This window comes from Poecilia reticulata, chromosome 4 (assembly GCF_904066995.2).
Source record: "Poecilia reticulata chromosome 4, P_reticulata-male-v2, whole genome shotgun sequence".
NCBI classification, from domain to species: Eukaryota; Metazoa; Chordata; class Actinopteri; order Cyprinodontiformes; family Poeciliidae; genus Poecilia; species Poecilia reticulata.
Window position 1 is genome coordinate 19329056 of NC_088833.1, and position 23085 is coordinate 19352140.

The window sequence follows — 23085 nt, forward strand, 5'->3', positions numbered from 1 at the left end:
AAAAGTCACTTTATTAGCAAAGAGAGTCCGTCGGTGTTTGAGCTCAGCATAAACCCGTCTGTCTGTAAGTTTGCGGGAGAATATGGACCAGCAGCATCCTGAAGATGAAGGATCACAGCAGACAGGCCAGGGAGGAAGTTGGGAAGCAGAACTGGACATTTCATTTGATCCCAATTGATCTCTTTTATCAATTGTCCCTATCAAGACTCTCCTTGGCTCAACAAAGGCAAGGAGAGTCTTTCTTAGAGTCAGGACTGTGGTACGCCTGGAGGAGGTGCAGAAGTCCACACCTGTGTTAGTACGTCTGCTGACAGAACAATGCACACTCTTAGCTTTGTGATGACCCATATGAAGGTCACCAGCTGGTTAATAATAACGTTGGCTTGTCAGACGTGTTGCTGGAGTCTCCTCCTAACTAAATCAGGAAAACAATTTGAATCTGTACTTAATGGGACAGAGGCTTAAAACTTTAAGAAGTGGAACTTGCCGTTGGCCTTGTGGTGAACACAGCCAACGCGTGGAAGGAGATGTTTTACTCAGATGAAAGCAGAACGGAACTTTCTGCACTGCAAAAACTGAAATCTTAGTAAGATTAAATATCTTAAATTAAGGAGATTTTTCTTGTTTTCTTTCTGTCAAGATAATTTTTCTCACCAAGAGGGATTTATGTAAGAATATTTTTCTTATTTTAAGTGTTTTTGTACTTAATTATCTCAGTAAGATATAAAAGCTTAATGTTAAGAAAATATTACTTATTATGAGTAAATATGTGCTAGAATCTAGAATATCAATATTTACCAATCAAACTTCAAGTCTAGAACTTATTTTATATAAGTAAAAATTTCTTATTTCAAGCACAGAAAGCGAAATCACATACTTAATTAAATGTATTCAGATAATTAAAACAGACTATGTCCAAATGGAATCCTTTGTGTTATTGTCAATGAAAAATTAAAAAAAACCCATGAACTTATATTCTTGTATAAATTGGCAGAGTGTACAGTAAATTATAATTTAATATTTAAACGATTGACATTTAACACAACAATTTCAGAAACAATATCAGTTTATATATCAAGATAATTCTTGGCATGTTTCCATCTGCTAAGGACCTTCTTAATTTGATCTTCTTGATGCAACCTCTTACTGACATGTCATGAAATTTCTATTGATGTGTGATTTGAAATGGCAGGTATTCCACACAATGAGATTAGAATCAACAATATTGATTAGCTCAATGTCATGATAAATATTTTAACTTTTGGTTTATATTTCAAATTCTTACTTTATAAGTTACTAATATTAGTTTGAACAATATTTTATTCATCATGTTTGTAACCCCTTTTATGACATCATACAATCCACATGGGAAAGCGCCCAAAATGTCAGTGAGATAGTATTAATGTTCGATACAACAGATTTTCTTTCCGATCCAATACCGAGTAAAATTTAAGGTGGTATTGGCAATACAGATCCCATACTTTGTGCAAAAGACAATTAATTTGTTTCTTAATTAAATAAAAAATAAATGTAATCCATATCTTGGCTTCATAAAAAGAACACAATGTACTCTGATGCACTCATTTTAAACTCAGAAGTACATTGAGAACAATCTCGTTTACTATAAGCTATTTTAATTCAGCAGAAATATACAAAACATATGAAAATGGAGTTGCAAACTAAAAAAAAGAAAATTAGTAAAGTAATAACCCTACTAAACACATCCTTGTTTAATTATTAAAACTACTATAAAATGACAGCTGAAATGGCTCCATGTCACTTTTTAATAATCTGTCAACATGTTCATTTCTGAGTGAGTGAGCGTCAGCAGCACGCTGCGCTTGGGCATTACGTCCTTACACATTACATACTCACCAGGCGGAAGAAAAAGTAGTTCCCATTAACAACGTTTCATTTCGGCAAGATCTCAATAATTTAGTTACTTTCTAACTTGCTCTTGTTAATCTACATTATCTCAAATTACTAAAGTGTTGAAAGTATTGATCCTTGGATCTGACAATAGATTTTAAAGAATTAAGTTCTGGTATCGGAAGAATCGATATTTCAGTATCAATCCGCACATCACTAACGGCAACGCCAGAGATCTTTTAACTGCCCTGATTAACCGTTAATTCAGTTGTAACAGCCTAACTAAGCTTTTATCTACTGTACTTTTATAAGATTTTCTTTTGGCAAATTCTCTAATCTCGGTTGGACATGAATGAAGATGGAGGACTTTTTTACGTGTATAGACCCTACAGCTGCTGTACTCAGAGGTAAGTTTAAAGTTGTCTGTCTTTCTAAGATAAGCTAACTGAAGCTAGTTAGCATGTCGTGATATGCCAATTTTCATCCGTGGTTAAAGAGCCGCTCTTGTGAATATGAGCTTTGAACAGTTATTAACCACAATAGCTGTGGCTTAAAAATATCGACACGAGTCTTGGTAGCTTCCGTTTTTTAACATAGCTAAGGTGGCTTCTCATTCGTAGCTTATGATTCGGGAAATGGTTAAAGAGCAATTCCGCCTAGTATTTCACTAACTGAGGGTGTTTGATGTGCTGTAATTTAAAAACTTAAATGCAATGAGACTAAAGCCTAGGTTAGATATTCCACACTGTTACCAGGATATTTTAAACACTATTTTTGATTTGTGAATTTAAGTAGTCCTAGTTTGATTTAATTAAAATAACTTTCTTGCCATCTTGAATTCATGTAATATTGTAATTGAGCACATGAACTAAAATAAGACTTGTTTTATTTTTCAAGTAAACCAAACTGTTGCCATGGTGAAGCCTATGCCAGACACATCTCCTATCACGTATTGCACCATCTACAAGAAACTTTGGGAATTGCAAGTGACGGCATCCTTCACATTCTTGAGGTAAGAAATTTATGATACTGATTCATCATTACACTGATTAGTCCCTAAAACGTGGTTTGTTTTGTGACTGTTTTTCTGTCTGTGCTCCAATTAGCAGATGACCCAACAACTTCAAACAAGACCACTTTTCAGCTCTGTGGTGATCGTGAAACCAACTTTCTACTGGCCATTGGAACCATGCCTGCCTGCCCTGATCTTCTGAAAGGAGGACATCACAGCTACTACACCTTTCAGCATCCGTGTGTGGGGCCACTCCTCTCTGTGCTGCTGACAGATGTCTTGAGAACGCCGTCCGTAACTGAGGCAAGACTTCCGCATATAAAAGGCTATGGCTTATTGGAAGAAGTTCATTGCGGGGGAAGCTCCTATTGTTGACATCTAATCCCAAGATTTTTTTTTGCTTTGGACAATTTGGTTTGCTTGACTCTTAGTGCAGCAGATGTGTCCGATCGTCATTGTTCTGTCATTTTACAGGATTGTTTCAGAATCAGATGCCCATCCAGACTTTAAATTCTGACCAGTAGTCATGTTTTATTGTGTTTATGTGAAACTTAAACGTAATAAAGATGTTAAAAGTAATTGAACTTATGTCTTCATTTCAGCAAGCCAATAACATCTCTTGTTCCAGTATTCACAGGATCAATTTTTGGATTTTTGTCTTAGCATAAGAACCTTGAGTAAAGCTGTGACAAAATATATATTTTAATCCTATGCAACAATAAAAATAAACTAGATTTAGGTATATCACTGCAAAAAGTCCCCTTTCAAAAACAAGGGAAAAAAAGTACAAAAATAGGGTATAATTTTCTTAAAATAAGAAAAATTATCTGCCAACAGAACAAGAAAATTTATCTTGTCAAGATTTTCCAAAACAAGAAAAAATATCTAACCAAGATAAACCTACAAATATCTTAAAATTAGTGTATTTGTACTTAAAACAAGCCAATTTTACTAATACAAATAGAATATATGAGATTTATTTTCTTAATACATAGAACATTTTTCTTAAAATAAGAAAATTTTACGCTATTTTAAGAAATTCAGTGTCAAGTAACATTTTCTTTACTTGAGATAATTTTTCTTAAAATAAGATAATATATCTTACTCGTATAAGTAAAATTGGCTTGTTTTAAGTAAAAATACACTAATTTTAAGATATTGTAGGTTTATCTTGGTAAGATATTTTTTCTTGTTTTAGAAAATCTTGACAAGATAAATTTTCTTGTTCTGTTGGCAGATAATTTTTCTTATTTTAAGAAAATTATACCCTATTTTTGTACTTTTTTTTCTTGTTTTTGAAAGGGGACTTTTTGCAGTGTGGATTTCATGAAAGACACGATATGCGTAACGAAACTAGCACGGTTCACACACCTAACACACACCACCCTGAAGGGTGAAGCATGGTGGTGGCTGCATCATGTTGTGTGGAAACGTCATTTAGCACACACAGGGAAGTCGTTAAGCTGATTTAAATACAGGGCATGGCTGGTAGAAAACCTGTTAGACTATGGTTTCATAAAAACTTTGAGAGCTGGGCGGAGCTTGAAGCTCTCACAGAACAATGACCATAAACACGCAATCAGAGCTACAGTGGCAGTGAGTGAGATTGATACATACAAGTTTGGATGGCCCAGTCGAAGTCTAGACGCAAGTCTGATGGAGAATCTGTCGCAAGAGAAGGTTACTCACAGACGCTTTCCATTCGATCTGACTGACGGAGCTTAAGCAAAAAAATTGATGGGGAAATTTACATTTTTCAGTCGCCAGATATGTGAAGGTTGCAGGAACTGACCTCTAAGACTTGCAGCTGTTGTTGCAGTTGACATTTAGATTTTTATTGGAGAAAAAAAAAAAAAAAGAAGAAGAAGAAACAGCAATAAACGTCCTGTGTCATTTTCCTTCCATTTTACAACTCCGCACTACTTTACGTTGGTCTGACACATAAAATCGCAGTAAAATACGTTGTAAGCTAAGGTTGTAACATGACCAAATCGGAAAAGGTTTGCGGGGGTGTACTTTTGCGAAGAGCTGTAGTTGGGCTTTGAACAAAATTAAAAGACACTTTTTCCCTCCCATCATAAAAGGGGAGCCTTAAAAAGCCTGTGGACTGAGAATCTAGAATTAGCATGACTTAACAGCAGCAGGACTCCAGCCCTCAGTGACCCCGCTGCCCCACAGGCGTAACCCCCCTCAGCAGCAGCTACCATTTACTTGTTGCATCCAGCCATGTGTGTAACGCCTTGACTAATAAGTGCGCATTGACACTTGGTTTGCATGAGAAACGCCGTGTTTATCCCCTTCAAGTATATTAGTTCAGCACTGTGGAGTTAAGCAGATAATCTTCCACACACGTGCTCTGAAATGCAACTTTTATTTGACTTTTTGCACACAAGCAAAGTGAATTAAATAACCTGAAATCAAATTGCGTGAAGGGTTGCGCGGCTCCAGGCTCGATATGTTGCGTGAAGCGGATCAAACAGTAACACTAACAGGAGAATAAAGGAGGTAAGAAGAAGATGCAAAGAATTTAGTTTAAACTGAGACTTCTCTGCCCCCTTGTGGTTGTTTCTGATATATGCCTCATATCTATATCACGTTTTGAGACATTTCAAATCCCTTTGTTATTGTGCCTTCGACTGATTATTGCTATATTTTTGTGAGTAATAAATATTAATGAGCTGCTTTATTCAGTAATCTGCTCTTCATTAAAATATCGGTTCACCATCTAAGGTACCGATCAGGGAAATACCCCCCAAAAAAGAAAAGCTGCAAACAACAATTTAAGGAAAAACTTAGAACCTAAGAACTTTGCTTTTTAATAAGTTTGTTTTTAGAAGTGTAAAGTCCTTTACTATCTCTGAGTTTTGCCTGTAAGAATGTGATTTTGGGAAGAAAAAACAAAACTTAACCTAGAGAGCCATTAAATAAAGTTCTTGTCCTCTTGTGGATTTGTTCTTGTTTCAGATGATCAGAACATATTTGATATCAGATAAATAAATATCTGGAATAAATACAACATTTCAAAAGATGAGCTTGTCTGTTGAAGGAAAAAATCTGTCTAAGCCAAACTGGTGCTAAGTGACAAAGAACCACAGTCTGAGACGCAACAACTACCATCATGCTGCATTTGCCGTTAGTAGGCCTTTTACATCATTGTGGGAAAATTTGACCAATTCTTCTTTGTGGAAGTATTTTAGTCAACCTTCTTCAGGATTGACGGTCTGGAAAGGCCTTTGATTAGGCCACTCCAAGTACTTAATTTAGTCTTTAATGAACCATTAGCTGGTGTGCTCTGGATCATTACTCTTCTGCATTATCCAAGTACAGCCTGAGGTTATTAACCTGAAGATCAGATATTCTACTGAAGGATTTTCTGCTGAGTCCATGGTTCAATCAGTTAGGGCAAAAATTACATCAAAAATAAAGCATTTTCAGATCATCCCATTACCGCCACATCTGACTATTTTTCGTTATTTTTCTCATACGCTGTTAGTTTTGCTGCAGTTGTGCCAGGATGCACACTTTTCAAAAATATATATTGATCCCTTTTGCATTCTGCCTTTAAGCAACTTGTTTGATTGCCTGATTACTAAAAAGTGACTTTTTGGCAGAATGGGTTTGTGCTGAAAATAAAATCAGTTTATTTCTGAAGATTTCTTGAATTATTCCCACTTGGGATCAATTGGTTTTAAAACAAAATTGTCTCTTTTTTTTTTTTTTTTAATAAAACATTTCCAGAGTAATTAATTAAGGCTAGCTGAACTCAGAAGACAAGCATTTTATTAGGCTACGATACATTGACATTGCTCTTCACTGAACTCAAATGTCAACAATTGTTTTTATAGCTCCTGTTTCACTACTATGCTTGTTAGCAAACAGGATTTTTGTTTTTGTTTTCGAGGAATCTGACATCTGAGACCAGGAGCAAAAAGCAGAAACTGACATAAAAATACAGACATGTTGTTCTTGCACATCTTTTTGCCAACTTCATGCTGCCAGACTTGAAGTCCACTCGTCAGACACATCCTGAATACGTTGCAGTAGTGCAATTATTTTGTTGTTTTTCTGTATCAAATATGAGAGATAAGAACGTAATAAAACTGGTAATTGTGTTTTATTTTGTATATTAAGTAGGTAAGACTAGTATTATGTCGAAGGAGGAAACGAGAGCCGAGCTGCGATTCCAGGTCCAATCGTTTTATCGGTGCCAAGCTCTGCATCAAAGTCAGTAAGACAGTAACAACTAAAATGTTTTCAAGTTTTTCTCCATGCTTTACAAGGTGACATAGTTATAAATATAAGCCGAATGCACAAACAAACAAAATATTTAATACGTTCAGGAAGAAAAGATATCCAAACCAGCCTGATCCAATTTGAAAAGGTTATGTCTCTACCCTTTGAAATCATAAATATAACTAGACAAGTTAAAATTCTATTTCCACACCAAGACCTGTGCTGTACACGCTGCTCTGGATTATCAACATTTCATGACGCAGTGGAAAAACGATCAGTAAAAATCTGGCACGGTCGCATTGCAAAAACTAGACAGAAAGTCTAGTTGAGGGAGATCATTCAGATAGCAACCGCAACACTAAAGGAACCACAGGACATTTTTGACAAATACTGACTGTGTTACTCATGAAAACAACCTGCATTATTCTCTGTATACTTGTACTATTTGACAAGGTTGGAACACAGGAATCATCTAAAGAACCATCCAGGCCCGGTTCTCCCTAAAACCTTGTGAAGATAAAACCATGATGATCCTGCTGGGCCACCTTTCTAAATAAGCAACATGAAGAAACACCAGAAAGATGTCAGTGAGACGCGGTGGCAGAATATTGATCTTGGGTTATTTTTATTTTCAGATGGAACTAAAACTTTCTAAAACTTTTCTAACTTTCTAACAGCGATGACCCCCCAAAATTTTCAGATGCCTGATAGAAAACTGAAGATTTTATTTATCAGCATAAATGATAAAAATTAATAAAATTAATGACTGCAAATGACATAAATCTGAGGGATTTGGAAAACTTTCATGCTCAGATATCGACAAAAACCAAGATGTGGGATTCTGATAGTCTTACTAAAGTACACTGAATGGTGAAACTGGATTAAATGGTGATTGATATCTTTGCAAAATGACATAATTTTCCATTCTTTTTAATCTCTCCATCCAAACTACATCTTTAAGTAAAGGGACCAAATAAAGCAAATACCAGGACACTGCAAGTAGATCAGACTACAACTTTTCAGATTGATTTAAATAACACTACAGTTTAATGTTTACACTGGTAAGTTTAATTTCACATTTTAATTTACAAAATATATTTAAAAAGAAATATGATGAAAGCAATTTATAATTTGAATACATGTATGTACCTATATATATATGTATATTCATAAAAACAAAATGAAATAAAAGATTTCAGCTCGTGGTTTTTTCTGTCTTCACTGTCTTGCCTCAACTTTACCTGTGTTTTAAAAACATAATAAAATAAAATAAAAAGATGGACTCCGAGTTGAAAGCGGATCAGACAACCAGTTAGGAAAGGAAATAAAGAAACGAGTGAAGACGGACAAAGCGGGTCCAATTCATCTGTGGAACCTTTTGCTCTTTTAGAGTCGGCAAAATGCAGCAACACGTAAACATAAACAATATGAACATGAATAGAAAATGACATTTTAACTCTTTTTACCAATATTGGATAAATAAGCAAATAAAATGTACAGACATTGCTTGTCCCAGTCAGACACGAACAACAATTTTTACTCTACATACATTTCCTGAGTGTTGCCGTTTCTTTATTTTAAAGAAGTTTGCTTCATTCAGGCTTCTTTGTAAAGAAAAAAAAAAAAGCCTGAATGAATTCAAAACAAGAGCTGTATTACGTCATCAATTAAACCAGAGTAATTTCACACCTGAAACATATTCTGATGAAAGACAACAATCCGAATGTCGATTAGCAAATGTGCATAACTCAGTTCTTGTTTTTTGTAAAAGAAAATTGGGAGTTTTCAGCCAACAATAAATAAAGCCCACATTGAAACCAGAAGTTCAGGTTGGAAGTAAAGGACGGGGTCAAAGGGTTCACTCAAAGGATGTGAACCAGATGAAAACAAAGAAGAAGAGAACTTTACCTTCAGACCAGAACAGTTGCTGATGCGCTTAAACCAACAAACTGTCCTAGCATTTCTGTCAGTGGATGTAAACATGAAGCCGTTCAAGGATGAGCGTTTCTCATTATATGCTAAGGTACGCAATGATCTTGCAGGAGCTGACAAACTGTACATGGAGACACAGAAGTCAGTGATGCATAAACCTGTTTTGCATTTGATGTAAAAAAAAAAAAAAAAAGGAAAAGAACGCACCAATCTGATCTTTTTTCCAGTATCCCTACTTCTGACATCAAAGCATATTTCTCTCATTTTTATTTGATTTACCAAAAATCAGATAAAAAGCTGATGGAGGCTAGTGCAGCAGAGTTTATGTTGTCGATTGATGCGCGCATAGAACAGAAAATAGTGGGTGCTGCTCATTATTATGCATTCAACAAACTGAAAAAAAAAACCCAACAGATTTTAAAGGTTTTGACCTGACAATTAGGGTCAAATTTGGCTCAGTCCTCCAGCCAATTGATTCACGCACGTCAAGTACAATTTAATCAACTTATTAAAATGGTTAGGATGAAGTTTTGATGAATTATTGAGCTCGTTTGTGGCCTCATGTTTAAAACAAATCTATATATACAATTTTAGTACAGGTTTCATTGTAAATGTGAAAGATTTCTGCTAGGAAACCTAAACACAGGCAGAGCGGAGGAAGAGGGGGAGACATAATTTCCATGTAAAAAATTTGCCAAGATTGAGCATCTGATGTGTGTGATGGAAAATCGTCTGAAACAACAGCAGCAATAAAAGTGACAGAAGAAAAGATAAACAAGTTGCTGGCTCATTTACCCAACGTTTCTTTCCCAGGAATAATGATGATAAAAAAAATTAAAAAAACTGAATAAGTTATGACTGTGAGAGAATGGATGCGATTTAGAAAACTGGTCTGCAGCTTTCATCCCCTACACTGTGCTTTTACAAACTGTAATTAATAGATATACACACGATCAATGGCTGACGGTCATAAATTAAACACTCGGCATTCAACAGCGGACGGACGTTGATGGTAAGGCCTCCTCCAGAGCGACAGCTCCACTTTTTTCAGGTGCAAAAAACCGTTTAACCAATTAAATATCTGTCTGCAGAGCGAGTAAACAGACGATATTCTTCCATGTACTTTACCCTCTACCTCAATGTCAAAAGGGCTAGGGGTGCAACAGGCTGCCCAACGCCTGGAAGTTTGATGAGAGGACAGCGGGCGAGGAAGCCGAGGTGGAGGGAAGGTTAAATTCCACCTGCAGCCTGCGGGAGGCGTGAGTCCCACCGCCTGCCGCGCCACAGCCGGGGCCGTCAGAAACAAAAGGCCTGCCGTGCATCTGCAGGTGGTAGAAGCAGGAGTTCAGGAAGCCGTGGTCGTCGTCAAGGCGGGACGGCGGGTTTCCACGGCCCCACTCGGAGCGCTGGTCAGAGGGCTGAGACTGGAGCTGAACCGGAGCCGAGGGACGATCCGAGTCGGCGTCTCCGAGCTCGTCCATGGATGGGAAAGAGAACGGACAGTCGAAGAGCTGCTGAGGACATTCGTCGGGACACAGCTCGGACAGACTCATCACCAGCTCGCCGTCTGGGTACAAAGAGACAAATTCAGATCACGTCTGATCAGTACACCACTGAGGCTTGTCAGACACTTGCTCCGTTTTTGATTTTTCATGATTTCTGATTCAAATAAATTAAATAAAAAATATTCCATCAAATCTCAATTAAAAAAGTGATTGCGAAAATAAAATAAATGCCCTTCAAAGACCGTATGCAGCAATGATAGGAAGAGGAAGAAGGAATTTGTCTATTTTGAGAATTTAGTCAAATGACGCAATGTTCTTACTTTTTTCAGTTCAATTCAGTTTACTTATATTCACATTACTAAAAAAAAAAAAAAATCTTTTTGCCGACCTTCAGTCAGAAGATTACCAGTCATTTAAAAAAAAAAAGAAAAAGGAATAGTGAGGCATATCATCAGTGGATAGCAGTGAAAAGACTTCAGGCTTCTGGGAAGTAATGAAATAAATATTCACCAAGAGACAACAGTCTGCAGCTTTCTGAGCACAAGTTCATAGATTCTGTAAAGTAACTAAATGTGGAACCATAAAGGGCGTTATTGCGTTTATTGTGACAATATGTGAGGAAACACAGATGCATGTGAAGTTATCGTAATTTTGAAGTGACCATCTTTCTTAGAAACAGATTGCAAACATCAACAAGAGCCAAGTTATTTGTTCTTTTTGTTCACATTAGTTCACCCCGTTTTCTTTACCTGCAGGCCCAGCCTGCTTTCTGTGGTGCGTGTGGACGGAGGTCATGGCTTTAAGAGAAAGCGGGGCGTTCGTCTGCGCCTGGGGCGGCCTTCTTCTTCTGGAGCAGAACGCCAACGTGAACCGTGCACAGACAGACATGCACACCCAACAGACACAGACATGCACACGTGCATGCACAGACAGAACAACACGCGACAGTAAGGATGGGAGAAAACAAAGGTGGGGAGACATAACAAAACATAATGAAGATGAAGCAAATGATGTGATCTCGATGCCAAAAAAATAAATAAACTGAAGAATTCTGCACAGTAAAGTAAAAAAAAAAAAACCTGCATGTACGACTCTTAGGATTTTTTTTCCATTAATGCTGGAGGTTTTCTCTTAACGTTTTTAGAAAAGTTCAAATTAAATGTTCATTGTCACTGTAGTGCCGCACATTATGTACATACTTAAGTACTGTTACTTGCATGTTTTAATGACCTTCTGTAAGAAAGAGTCATTTTACAGCAGGACAAACTCAGTGTCACAGCTCAGTTATTGATCTATTCCTGATTTGTACCTTGTTTGTTTAGATCCAGACTTGTACTTGAAGGGAACCGGGACTCCATTTGTCCAGAGGTTATTGAGATCTGTGACAGTAACCCCAAAGAATTGTTGCTTCCCTCGAGATCTCCACCCTCTCCATCCTGGTCTCCATCCTCACTAAAATACAGAAGCACAATCACTAACTATGTGTAACTTTAAAGTGTACACACACATTTGGCATGGATGATGTCACGGTTTTGCACTACCATTTGTTGGTCTATCACATAAAATAGAATAAAATAGAATTAATTTATAGAAATAATTTTCCCAATATTACAAACAGTCCTTAACCGTCTTCCAGTTTTAACTAACAGACAAGTTAGCGTCGCCATTTAACCCAAAGTATTTCTGCAGAAGTACTCACATGTTCTCTGACTGCATGATGTACTTTTTTCGGCTCACCCTTGTGGCCTGCTGGGTGAAGAACATGTGGCGCTCCGATTTCTTCCACAGGTAGTAATACGCCACACACTCGCCAACGGAGCGAGTTCGTACCTGTGGAGAAAGGTTTCAATCATTTTTAGAGACAAGTATTTAAAACAATCGATCAAGTTTTGAGGCTAGATTAAGGATGAAAAGATCTAAATTTGATCACATACCTTGTTAGCCTGAATGAGATGGAAGTTTTTCCCATAAACGCGGTAGCCGTTCTCAAAGTTCCTACACTCCTCCTCGCTCCAAGAGCACAGCTCCTCTAAAAGCAGTAGGCACACAGAGAACTGTGATCCTACAAACTAGTTCAGGTTAAGCACATTGATTATTGATGACAAAAGTCATTCACCTCCTGCTGAAAATCTTGGAATCTACACTTCTAAGTTAGATCGTCGCAACTCGACACAAGGGTCTCAAGTTTTGTGGTGGGATAAAGTCACAGGCTTTTGGGAAAACAACATGTTTTTACTGCACGTGTACCATAGAAATATAGCTAAAGAATAGCTCAAGTATAAACATTTCCACCTCTTCTCAGTTAGGATTACCAAAATTATTTATATTTGCAAAATGGCAGAATTATTGTGAGGGTTTGTTTTTTTTTCTAGGCATTTTGTTTAATTGAAGAGCTTATGTAAAAGCATCCTATGCATTCAAATGGATTTGAAAGCCTCTGATAGGTTTATTCACAGCATTGAGATTAGAAGGAGATACACCCCATGGATATATTTAAGGCATTACTTCAAACACAATGATTCCTTGTGTGACATTATGAAAAAATAGATGTCATCATCATAACAACAAAAACCTTATGTGAAAATATTTACTAAAAATAAATGATGAAAATGCTGATGAAGACATCATCAAATTTAAGCTTGGGCACAAACTGGAACTCCAAATGGTAAATGACCTAAACTACACAGTCTGACAAGTTACAAAGTCAAACATCCTGTTATAAGCGTATATAGTTTCATAAAGTAAAAGTAAGTTAAGGCTTTTAAAGTAGTCTCAAGTTATCTCTTTCACATGAGACTCGTTGTTCTTTAATTTATTTTGAAACAAAGCGTTTTAATTCTATGTGCAGCCGCACATCTGGAATGAGTTCCTGAAAAACAGCCAGTGAGGATTTTTTTTATTTTTAAACCTGTTAAACAGGTTTTTTTTTTCGTCCGAATGAATACAGCAGATATAAACCGTAAACCACCTTTCACGCTGACGGCCAGTCTGGAAGCAGATTATATTAAGCAAATGATGAAAAGCAAATGGAGTAAACGGTCACAACTTTGCTAAAGTTTAACCGTGCTAATAGATTTAACTATGTGGTTTAATACTGAATAGGATCGTCCAATTCAGATCACTTAAAAAAAAAAAAGTCAACCAGGACAACAGGAAGAATCTTACCACTGAATACTTTCACATTGAAACGTAACCGTCTCAGTGCTTCTTCTGCGTTGAAGTTGCATTTCACTAGTTCATACAGCGCCTGAATGTTGAGTCGAAAAGAAGGCAGAAATCAAAACTTAATTCCACATGACAAAAAAATTAACTTCTAAAGACTCCTGATAAACTATCCCTGTTCCTTTGGCTTGTTTAGTAAACAAACAGAATTATACATTTTAATGCAGTCACCTACAGCTGCAAGCACTGCTGATGGGAATAGCATAAAATGTAACACTGACAACTTACCTGCTCATTGTCTTGGACAGCGGCTGTTTGAGTCCACACCGCCCCCTCCTGGCCACCAAGTCTCTGTGCATTCTTCAAAAATTCCTCTACTTCCTGTACAGGCAAAACCCCGGGCCTCCACAGCAACTGGTCGACGTTGTTGTAAGCTGGAGGAGCGGAAGCAGGAAAAATTGGGATTTACGGTAAAAATGAAGAGGAAGATGGAGATGATGAGAATGATGACAGGTCTGGGCGTAGCAGTCTCTTCTTTTACACCAAGCTTCTAATTTTTAGTATCTCTACAGGTAAAATATTTATGGTAAAACGTCTACAAAGTCTACACAACAAATGCACTCCACAAACAATCATTTTTCACCTCTCTCCTCAGATAAATGTGGATTTAATGGTGGGATTTTTGCTTGATACATGGAGCCAACCATGATCTCCTGCAGAGAAAAAACAATAAAATGGTTCAAATCTGAGCATTCACTACAAGATGAAGATGATCTTAGAAACACTGGTTTAATGAGTTGTCCTCGATGAAATAAACTTGAATTTAATTAAAATCTTCACTGCTTGCATATGCAAAAGGCCCACATCACTATTCAGGACAGTGATAAAAAAAGATTTAAACAAGCTGGACGTGTGATAAGTCTGAATGACTCCAGTTTATGTAGCCGCTGCACAGTGACCAACTCAACATGAGACCATTCTGAGTAGCTAACCTTGTGCTCTTCATTGGACGGAATAGAAGAGTCATCAGTGTCGTCGTCTGATGAGCTGACAGTCGTCGCTTTGTATCCGTCTGGAAGAGACAAAAACGGCACAAAGAGGATTATTCAACCCTGAGCAGAACTCCTCAAAAAAGAAAAACATTTCCAAATCATCTGTGATGTCGAGCGCACCTAACACTTCAAATACTTGAACGGTTTATGGAAAAGCTGTCAGACATATGTTAGAAATAAGTGAGGAAAATTGTTCAAATATTAGATGAGAAATTATTACAAGCAAGCAAAGCCAGGTTATTGTTTGGAGATGGAAAAATGTCTCCAAGGAACACATCCACATCTCAGATGACAAAACTAAACTAGCTGTTTAGAAAAGTACAGAAATATTTATCTCTACAAAATAATAATCAAAATAGTGGAGACAATTTTCAGCTTCCTTTAGGGGGAAAAACAAAAATCTAATCTGTGAAATAGACATTATATTATATCATGCTTCAAAAAACATTTTTGACAGAAAATAACTACAGCTCTTTTATTTGAATAAAAAGGACAAAACCAAAAATACTTTCATCAACACTTCTTATGGTGTGAAAATCTTTATGGGTAATTAATCCTGTGTGTGTTACCCTGGAGGCTGGGCAGCAAATCTGAGGTGTTTGAGGAGGTGAGATCATAGTCTGAAGCTTGTTTCTCTTGCTTGCCATGAAACAGGTCCTTCGTTTTCTGGTCCTGTGCAACACACACACACAAAAAACAAACAACAATACTACAAAACTCAGCAGTGTCTTGAAATTGTCCTAATTTTGTTTGGTGCATTTCTGTAATATGATTGGCTGAATACACAAAAATCATAGATAGCCCAAGTAAATTGAGCCAATAACAAGAAACCCACAATCAAGTTGTATAAAAAAATGAATAACGGCATTAGTTGATGTATGCTTTGGCTGAATCCCACCTTATCCAGGGTCGTATCTGGCAGAGTAGTGGTTATAGGACATGTTTCCTTCTGTGGATTGGATACTTGATATCCATACAAAGCCAGTAGCTCCTCCAAAGGAAGCTCACTGACCTGTAGGGACAAATGACAGAGAAAGGAGAGGAGAAAGAAAAAAATACAACAATGTAATTTAATTCTACTTTTCCTAAACAAAACAGTTGAAATATCCATCCATCCGCTTTTTGACTCAGCACTCTCTTCACCACGACAGACCGGTACAGCGCCCGCTTCACGGCAGACGCTGCCCCAATCCGCCTGTCGATCTCCCGTTCCCTTCTTCCCTCATTCATGAACAAGATCCCCAGATATTTAAACTCCTCCACTTGAGGCAGGACGACCCCCCTGACCCGGAGAAGGCACTCTACCCTTTTCTGGCTCAAGACCATGGCCTCGGATTTGGAGGCACTGAGCCTCATCCCGGCCGCTTCATACTCGGCCGCGAACCGCTCCAGCGAGAGCTGCAGATCACGATCTGATGAAGCCAACAGGACCACATCATCCGCAAAAAGCAGAGACGTGATCCTAAGGCCACCAAAACGGATCCCCTGTGCCTAGAAATTCTGTCCATGAAAGTAAAGAACAGAATCGGTGACAAAGGGCAGCCCTGGCGGAGTCCAACTCTCACCGGAAACGAGCCCGACTTACTGCCGGCAAAGTTGAAATATCACTTTTGATTTCACTTTCTCAAGCACGTTCTTGACCTTTTTAGGTAGTAAAATTTGATATAAATATTTTCACAATGTGTGGCACAGAAGATTAATATATCAATATCTCATGTTTTTATTTTCAACTGGTCGATTGAGCAACAAAATGTAAGAGTAGCTTTGGCGCAAAAGTGAGAAGTTGCAAACAAATCCAACGCTATGAGAGGGAAGTTCAGGCCAGCAGCACTTCATATTCTTCATACTGAAAAACTCCCAAAATACTGTAACTACAGTGAATGGGAAAATTTGTTTGTATGTAAAGGAACACAGACCCAATCTTCTTTACAATGTTACCTCTGTTCATTGAGTTTGGCTGGTATTTATTTCTGCCCTGAAAACAGTCCAAATTAGGCGATTATTTTTACAATATGTGTAAATACACGTGCAACCTTTTGGATTTAGGTCATTCAGTCAAAAGGTGTAATTTTATTTAAAAGAAAATTCCAAACAAAGGATAAAATGCACATTACGCCAAATTAATGTCATGTAGTTCAGGTGTTTCAAAGCGGTTGGGACAAAGCTGTGGTTCCGTCATAACGCTGACCAGAGCTGAACCGTTTCTCGCTTCTTTATTGCGTTCCCGTACCTCAGAGAGTCGCTGCTTGAGGGAAATCACGGTTATTCCGCTCCAGAAGTTAAGAGGCGTTGCTCAAGATTAAACTCATAATTATGTGCCTCCAAACTGCGCAGCTCTCTGATAACACACGGCAGTCCGTCGGTTCACAGGTGTGGTTGAATTTTTTTTTTTTTTTTTTGGAGTTTGCATTGACGTAAATCACGAGCTAATCAACAAAAGAAGTCTGCTGAAATTTCAAAACTTTTGAAAAACATTTACTGAAATGGCTAAATACAGAAAAGAACAGCCCAGGAGAATTTCTACTGTGGGGATTAAAAAAGTATTTATTCAGTCGCAGACGGAGTGAAAACATCTGTATGTACCGGCCAAAAGTACATCTTTATAATGCTGGTGACATTGTTCATCACCTGTTCAAATCCATTAAGCTGAAAATACTTGTTTTCCATTAAAATAATCTTAATTTTAAAACTTATTCTGGTTAAAAAAAAACATATATATTTTATTTTTTTCCTGTTACTGATTCTGCATGGAGACATTACAGTTTTTTGGGATTATTCAGTCATTTATTTATTTTTAATGAGCAAACTCATTTAGATTTTTCTTTATGGTTGAGCACGTTTGCTGGATCAGGTTTTGTATTTGCCGTTTCATACCAAGTTTGTAAGACTTGGAAATGGCTCATAAACATAATAAAATTGAAAGAATACACACCAAGACCATCATTGTGGTTATTATATAAATGTATGTATTTTCTGAAAATATGCTGCTGCTATTTTTGTCTTTATTATAAGTCAGAGTAAATAAATCGCTGGTGAAGTTGAAGGCACTCTGGGAGAAAATTACAGGCTTTGCTTGCAGCTGGAAGATGTTGTATATACTATTAAAAACAGGGTTATTTATTATTTTTTTGTTGGGTGCATCTTTTGTCTTCATTCAAACATTGTTCTTAGTGAAGAAACCAACGCATGTGAAAAAAAAAAGATTAGAAAAAAAAAAGACAAAAGACCAGTGAAGGGCACAGGCTGTCCGATGGCCATTAAATTTGTCAAATTGCCCCAACTCAGTTAAACCCTTTAGTTTGTCAGGAAAAATATAATTGATTAGCTTAAAGTTATAATGATAACCTAAAGATTTTTCCAAAGTGGAGTTTTTAAAAACTCAGGCCCATCACCAGTACCATTACTGGGAAGACATAAAATTACAGACACTATGCCAACAACAAGTAGCAGGGAAATAATCTGAAACAGGGATCCTGATGCTAAATATTTGAAAAAGCCTTGATTAAGACTGTAATTATACTTGGGTGAGACTGGAAGACCTTTGATAAAACAGATAGTTTAGCCCTCATTATTTTAAATTTACAATTTCAGGGATTCCCCCAGTGTATTATAAGCCTGGCGGGCCACCAGGCTTTACTTGTGCCCCCACAAGGCTGAGTCTCACTTATTTGTTTAAGTCTTTTTAAAATGTTTGCATTTTTTAAGACTTTATAGTTGGTGTTCAGGTATTAAACTTTCAATGTTTCAATAATACATAATTATCAAGTGATCTCTTAAAATTTCCTGTCAATTTTAAGCATCTTTTAACTCAAAAACACAACAGGCCGCTGGATGAATGACAGCCCTAGCACCCAGTCATTGGGCTTAGCAAGTTTTCAGGGGGAAACCTTGAATTTGTTTTAGTTATTTTTGGGGGGAGGGATTAGTTCCAATTCATTTCGAAACAAAGTATTAGGTCTTAAAAATGTGCCATAGGCACAGAAACATATTCTAAGAAACAAAACTTGACTTACTGTTGGGGATTGTGTTGCCATTTTCATGGAGCGAGAAAGCTTCTCCTCCAAATCCTCTACGACTTCTTCCAACTTCTTCGGCTGAAGGCCTTCATCTCTGTACTTTGCCCACTCTCCACTAGGCCACAGTGACTGTGCTAATGTTCATATGCTTGTCGCTCACCTGCAAACACATTTACACACATTTTATGGAAAAGCGCATATAAAAAAGGGTTTCACAACATGCAAATAGTGCACCCGAGGTGCACACACAAACAGCATATGAATGTGCCTGGCTCAGAACATTGTAAACCAGCCAGCTGCTGCATTCTTAAAGCATCGTTTTTAAAGATCTGTTGCCAACAGAGATTAAAATGTACAATAGCACCAAACTTATCAAGTCAGTGCCTTCACAAAAATTAACATGAGTGACAATCCAAAGTACTTTATATGATAGTGACCTACTCTTTACAGCCGTAATAGCGCAATGGCATGGAAGAGCGTTATGAGAATATTGGATATAAAAAGAAGTGCCTTCATGAGGTCAGATGTTGGACAAGACTTGACTTGCTGTTTCTGCCCTAATTCAACCTAAATCTATTTTATAATGTTGGATTCCTGCTCCACACAAAGCTAGCTCATCTATATGGACCTTGCTTTGGCCACAGTAGTTCAGTCATGCTGAAGCATGAAGGAAATGCTGGTGTAATCTTGTCTATAATTTTCAATCGCTTGATAAATCTCTTGGGCAAACTGCAGAGAAACTTCGTGGTGAGATTTTCTTCGCTAAGGGTGTTTTCACACCTAATATTCTGGTGGATTTGGCTCGGTTGGGGACCAAAATTCCAACATTTGTTACATTTTCAGCCGCTGAAATTCACTTTCACACTGCACTGTGTCCAAAGATCCAAACTAATTGAGAAACCTGTTCTCCTCCCTTGCCTGTCATGGCCAAGAACCGCTGAAATAAACAACTCAAATCTCGGAAGAAGATATGAGCGCAACTTCCCTCTTCCCAAAATGTAACAAAAATGAAGTAGCATCAGATTTATTCAGTTATAGGATTTCTCTTTTTGTAAAGGACTAATAACCATTTCTCCCTCTGGCCACAGCGTAGGTCGCTGCTTTTGGAGTGACCTACGCTCCAAAAGCAGGAATCCACATATGCATTCGAGCTGCGCCAGAGTTCGCTTTAATCAAACCGAGACCTAGGCTTTTAGGCAGACCAGAGTTCTCTTTTTTTGGGTTCGAGTGCGCATTCACACCTCCTGAAACGAATCGGACTTTCAAGACAAATGGACCAGAGTTTGATTAAAGTAGACTAAATGTGGCTGGTGTGAATGTGAACATGATCTGTATTAAAAGTCTGCATTTTTAGACCCGATTCCTAAATATTTGATATTTTGATACTTGCCTATGTGCACTATTTTGCTGTGTTTGACAACAGGTAATTTTGCTCAGGTTCTAGAGTCCTGCTAATGACCCAATTATGTGATTCAGATGTGTTGACTCATATACACTCGTGAATCTAACAGTTTCAGCACACTGGCTCTTGAGGACTTTAGTGTGACAGTGCTTTACAGGGACACCCATGTTATGTAACAAGACAAACCCAATTTGGGATAGATTATAAAGACTTGGCTGCAGCAACAACACTGGTCTCGACTGTCAGCCATCCTGACTTGTCCTTAATGGAGAGCTGTGAACAACAATTACAAATGAACAATTGTACACTGTGAAGCTTGTTTTCGGGTAGATCGGGTCAAAACCTCCACAATAAGCTGTTTTATTATGTGTTATCCTCAGACAAAAAGATTACAAAAAGGTGCACATTTGGGGAATGGGGTCAGGAGGGAGGAAGGTACCACTTTATTTTAAAGCTCACAAAAGTAAACATCTAATCAATTTTTTGGTGCTGCTCCATTTTCCCAAACCGGCATCAGCCAAACTCTGCTAGCAAGAGTTTTTTATGCCATTGTTCAAACACCATGACTGGAAACAACACACTGAGCCCAGAATAGTTGCACTGTATCAGCAAGGTCTCCCTCCCTAAAAAAGATTTCAAACCAGAATGAGGTTTCCAGAAGTGTTGCGAAAGCTGGCAAGGCTGAAAAGAAGGCATGGAGATCAGTCAGAGAAACATGGTGCAGCAGCAGAATAATAGATCAAGCTTATTTTCATTCGAGAACCTGAAGATGTCCAGCAGTGTCATCAGCTCCCAAATGGCAGAATCAACTGTCCAAAAAAGTCTGACCAAGAGGGCTTTGTGGAATTGCAGTGGTGACATTTATAAGGATTAATTATTATCCTCAATAATGATAAATTATGGAAGACATGCATCAAGCCATGTCATTAAGGAGGCGCCTGTTTATGGTGATTGTTCTGTACCAATCAGTCACTCAACGTCATCAAGAACAGTCTTCAGTGCAAAGAAGAACAAGATGTCCTGGATGGAATTGTATCGTCTCCACAAATGTGTCTAAGATTTAGGTAGGTCCATATCAACATAATATCTGGGATTAGTTTGGCAATATGTGTTTATTTATTTATTTATTTTACAAAAGAGCTTCCGTGCATCTAAAGTAAAAATAAAACCTCTCTTCACTTTTGTTTTGATGTAGAAAATGATACCAAAATCAATTATTTAAAAACTTCCATCTTTTGTGTGACGTGTACATCTTTTCTTGGCAAAAACTTGAAAATAAGGAATTAAAAAAACCTTGCTTTAAGTATGCAATGTGGATGTGGTTGTGTTGAGCATTAACATACACATTCAAACTCAGGAGTCAGCAGAACACATCTCAAAACGTATAAAACAGAGTTATCCATCTCCAATCATCAACAGCTTCTATCCTATAATTTTTAGATGCATCCCTGTTTCAACATAAATAAATCCAGTGAATGGCTCAATATCAGACTTCTGTAGAGCTCAATGACATCCAAAGGTTTTCTGGATAGTAGCTCTCAGTGACAGGAGCTGTGATTTGAGCTGTGTTTGATTTAAGGTGTTTCTGATTAACCCTAAATAAGTTTCAGCCGTTGGAGAAGGCTTTTACTGACATTAACTTAAGCTGGGGCCACACTGCTCAACTCTCACAGACTCAACACATTTAGAAAAACTTGTGAGTTTTCACCAATATACTGATTTCAAAGGATGTTTGTTTCAATATAGGCGTTTTACAATATACAACTTAACCACACTCAATTCAATGTTCTGAATTGAGTTTTCTGTTGATCATTTACAGCATTTCATTGGCTTCCATTTTTAAAAGATGTCAGTTTATAGGATTTTGATCACATCTACTTAACATTTTTACAAAGTTTTTTTTAAATTATTAACTTGAAGATCATTGAGGTGATAAAATTATAAAATAATGCAAATTCGTCAAATAATATAAAAGTCAGAGTAAGAAAATCTTTTTTCTGACTAAAATGAGAAAAAGGTCTTCTCTAAGTTATAAGTTTATTATGTGTCCTGCTAGGAGCAATGTGTTTCTACATTGCAGGCCTGTATTGCACCTCATTAACAAGGAGTGCGAATAACTTAAACGTGAAGAAAACTTTGGTAACAGACACTATACGGAACCCTTACAACCAAATCCTTAAATCACATAAAGTGCCAGCATTTACTAAATATCACAACCTACTTTAAACGACACAAAAGGTCCTATAAGAAGCTGCTTTTTGTCCCAGCCCCATCGGGCGCTGTCTGTCTGACCAGGGGCGCTTTCCTGTGACTTGGTGCTGAACATCTCTCCCTCCACCCGGCTCGCTGCGAGAAGGAAACTACTAGTTTACAATGTTTCCGAGCGGCACGGTGGAAGTTCACCGCCGCCGAGTCAAGTCATGTCTCCAAAACTTTTCAACTCGACCCACCCTGCCGAGAGGACGCACCTGAAAATAGTTCAGCACCACCGCGTCGAACCCGGCCCCGGGATTCCTATTGTTTTCTACTGCCGTACTATCAAGGCAGAGAGGGGAATGGCTCTTTAACACCAAGAACGCGGAGAGAGACGATCTACGCCGGAGAGGCTCTCCGTTTCTTCCCCCCACCTCAGCTTCCCGGTGCTAAAATGCCTCGTAGCTCTCTTTCAGCCGCCGCTCAGCAGCCGGAGACACCCTCGGTCATACTGGGAGCCGTCGGGGTTGACATAGGTCCTAAATTCGGCACAGTTTCTCTAACATTACGGCTCATTAGATTCCTCGTTTTCGCTCACTTACCTCCGCCATTCCGTTTCTGCGCAAGCTTACTGTTGCCCGGATGTTGTATGTCTGCTCCTCTGTACAACTCCGTTTATTGCCGCAACGACTCAGCAAGAGCAGCTTTG

General features: G+C 37.9%; 1 protein-coding gene and 1 long non-coding RNA gene across 3 annotated transcripts; one reads left to right on the forward strand and one right to left on the reverse strand.

Annotated features, from left to right (window-relative positions):
- Positions 1–1010: 1010 nt before the first annotated feature.
- Positions 1011–3460, forward strand: LOC103463554 (uncharacterized). Of its 2 annotated transcripts, XR_533529.2 has the most exons (3): positions 1011–2276; positions 2767–2881; positions 2976–3460. It is a non-coding gene; the product is annotated as an uncharacterized LOC103463554 (long non-coding RNA). The 2 variants fall into 2 exon arrangements; XR_014087317.1 differs by lacking the exon at positions 1011–2276 and having other exon boundaries at positions 2287–2881.
- A 3597-nt stretch (positions 3461–7057) lies between these two features.
- On the reverse strand, positions 7058–23060 carry mier2 (mesoderm induction early response 1, family member 2). Its single transcript, XM_017304197.2, has 12 exons — positions 22979–23060; positions 18779–18941; positions 15664–15777; positions 15335–15437; positions 14706–14785; positions 14357–14426; positions 14002–14147; positions 13717–13798; positions 12486–12580; positions 12251–12381; positions 11861–12003; positions 7058–10613 (listed from the first exon to the last, which is right to left on the reverse strand). Exons 2-12 carry the CDS (start codon positions 18803–18805, stop codon positions 10198–10200), a joined length of 1407 nt encoding a protein of 468 aa, XP_017159686.1. The 5' UTR covers positions 18806–18941; positions 22979–23060; the 3' UTR covers positions 7058–10197.
- Positions 23061–23085: the final 25 nt, after the last annotated feature.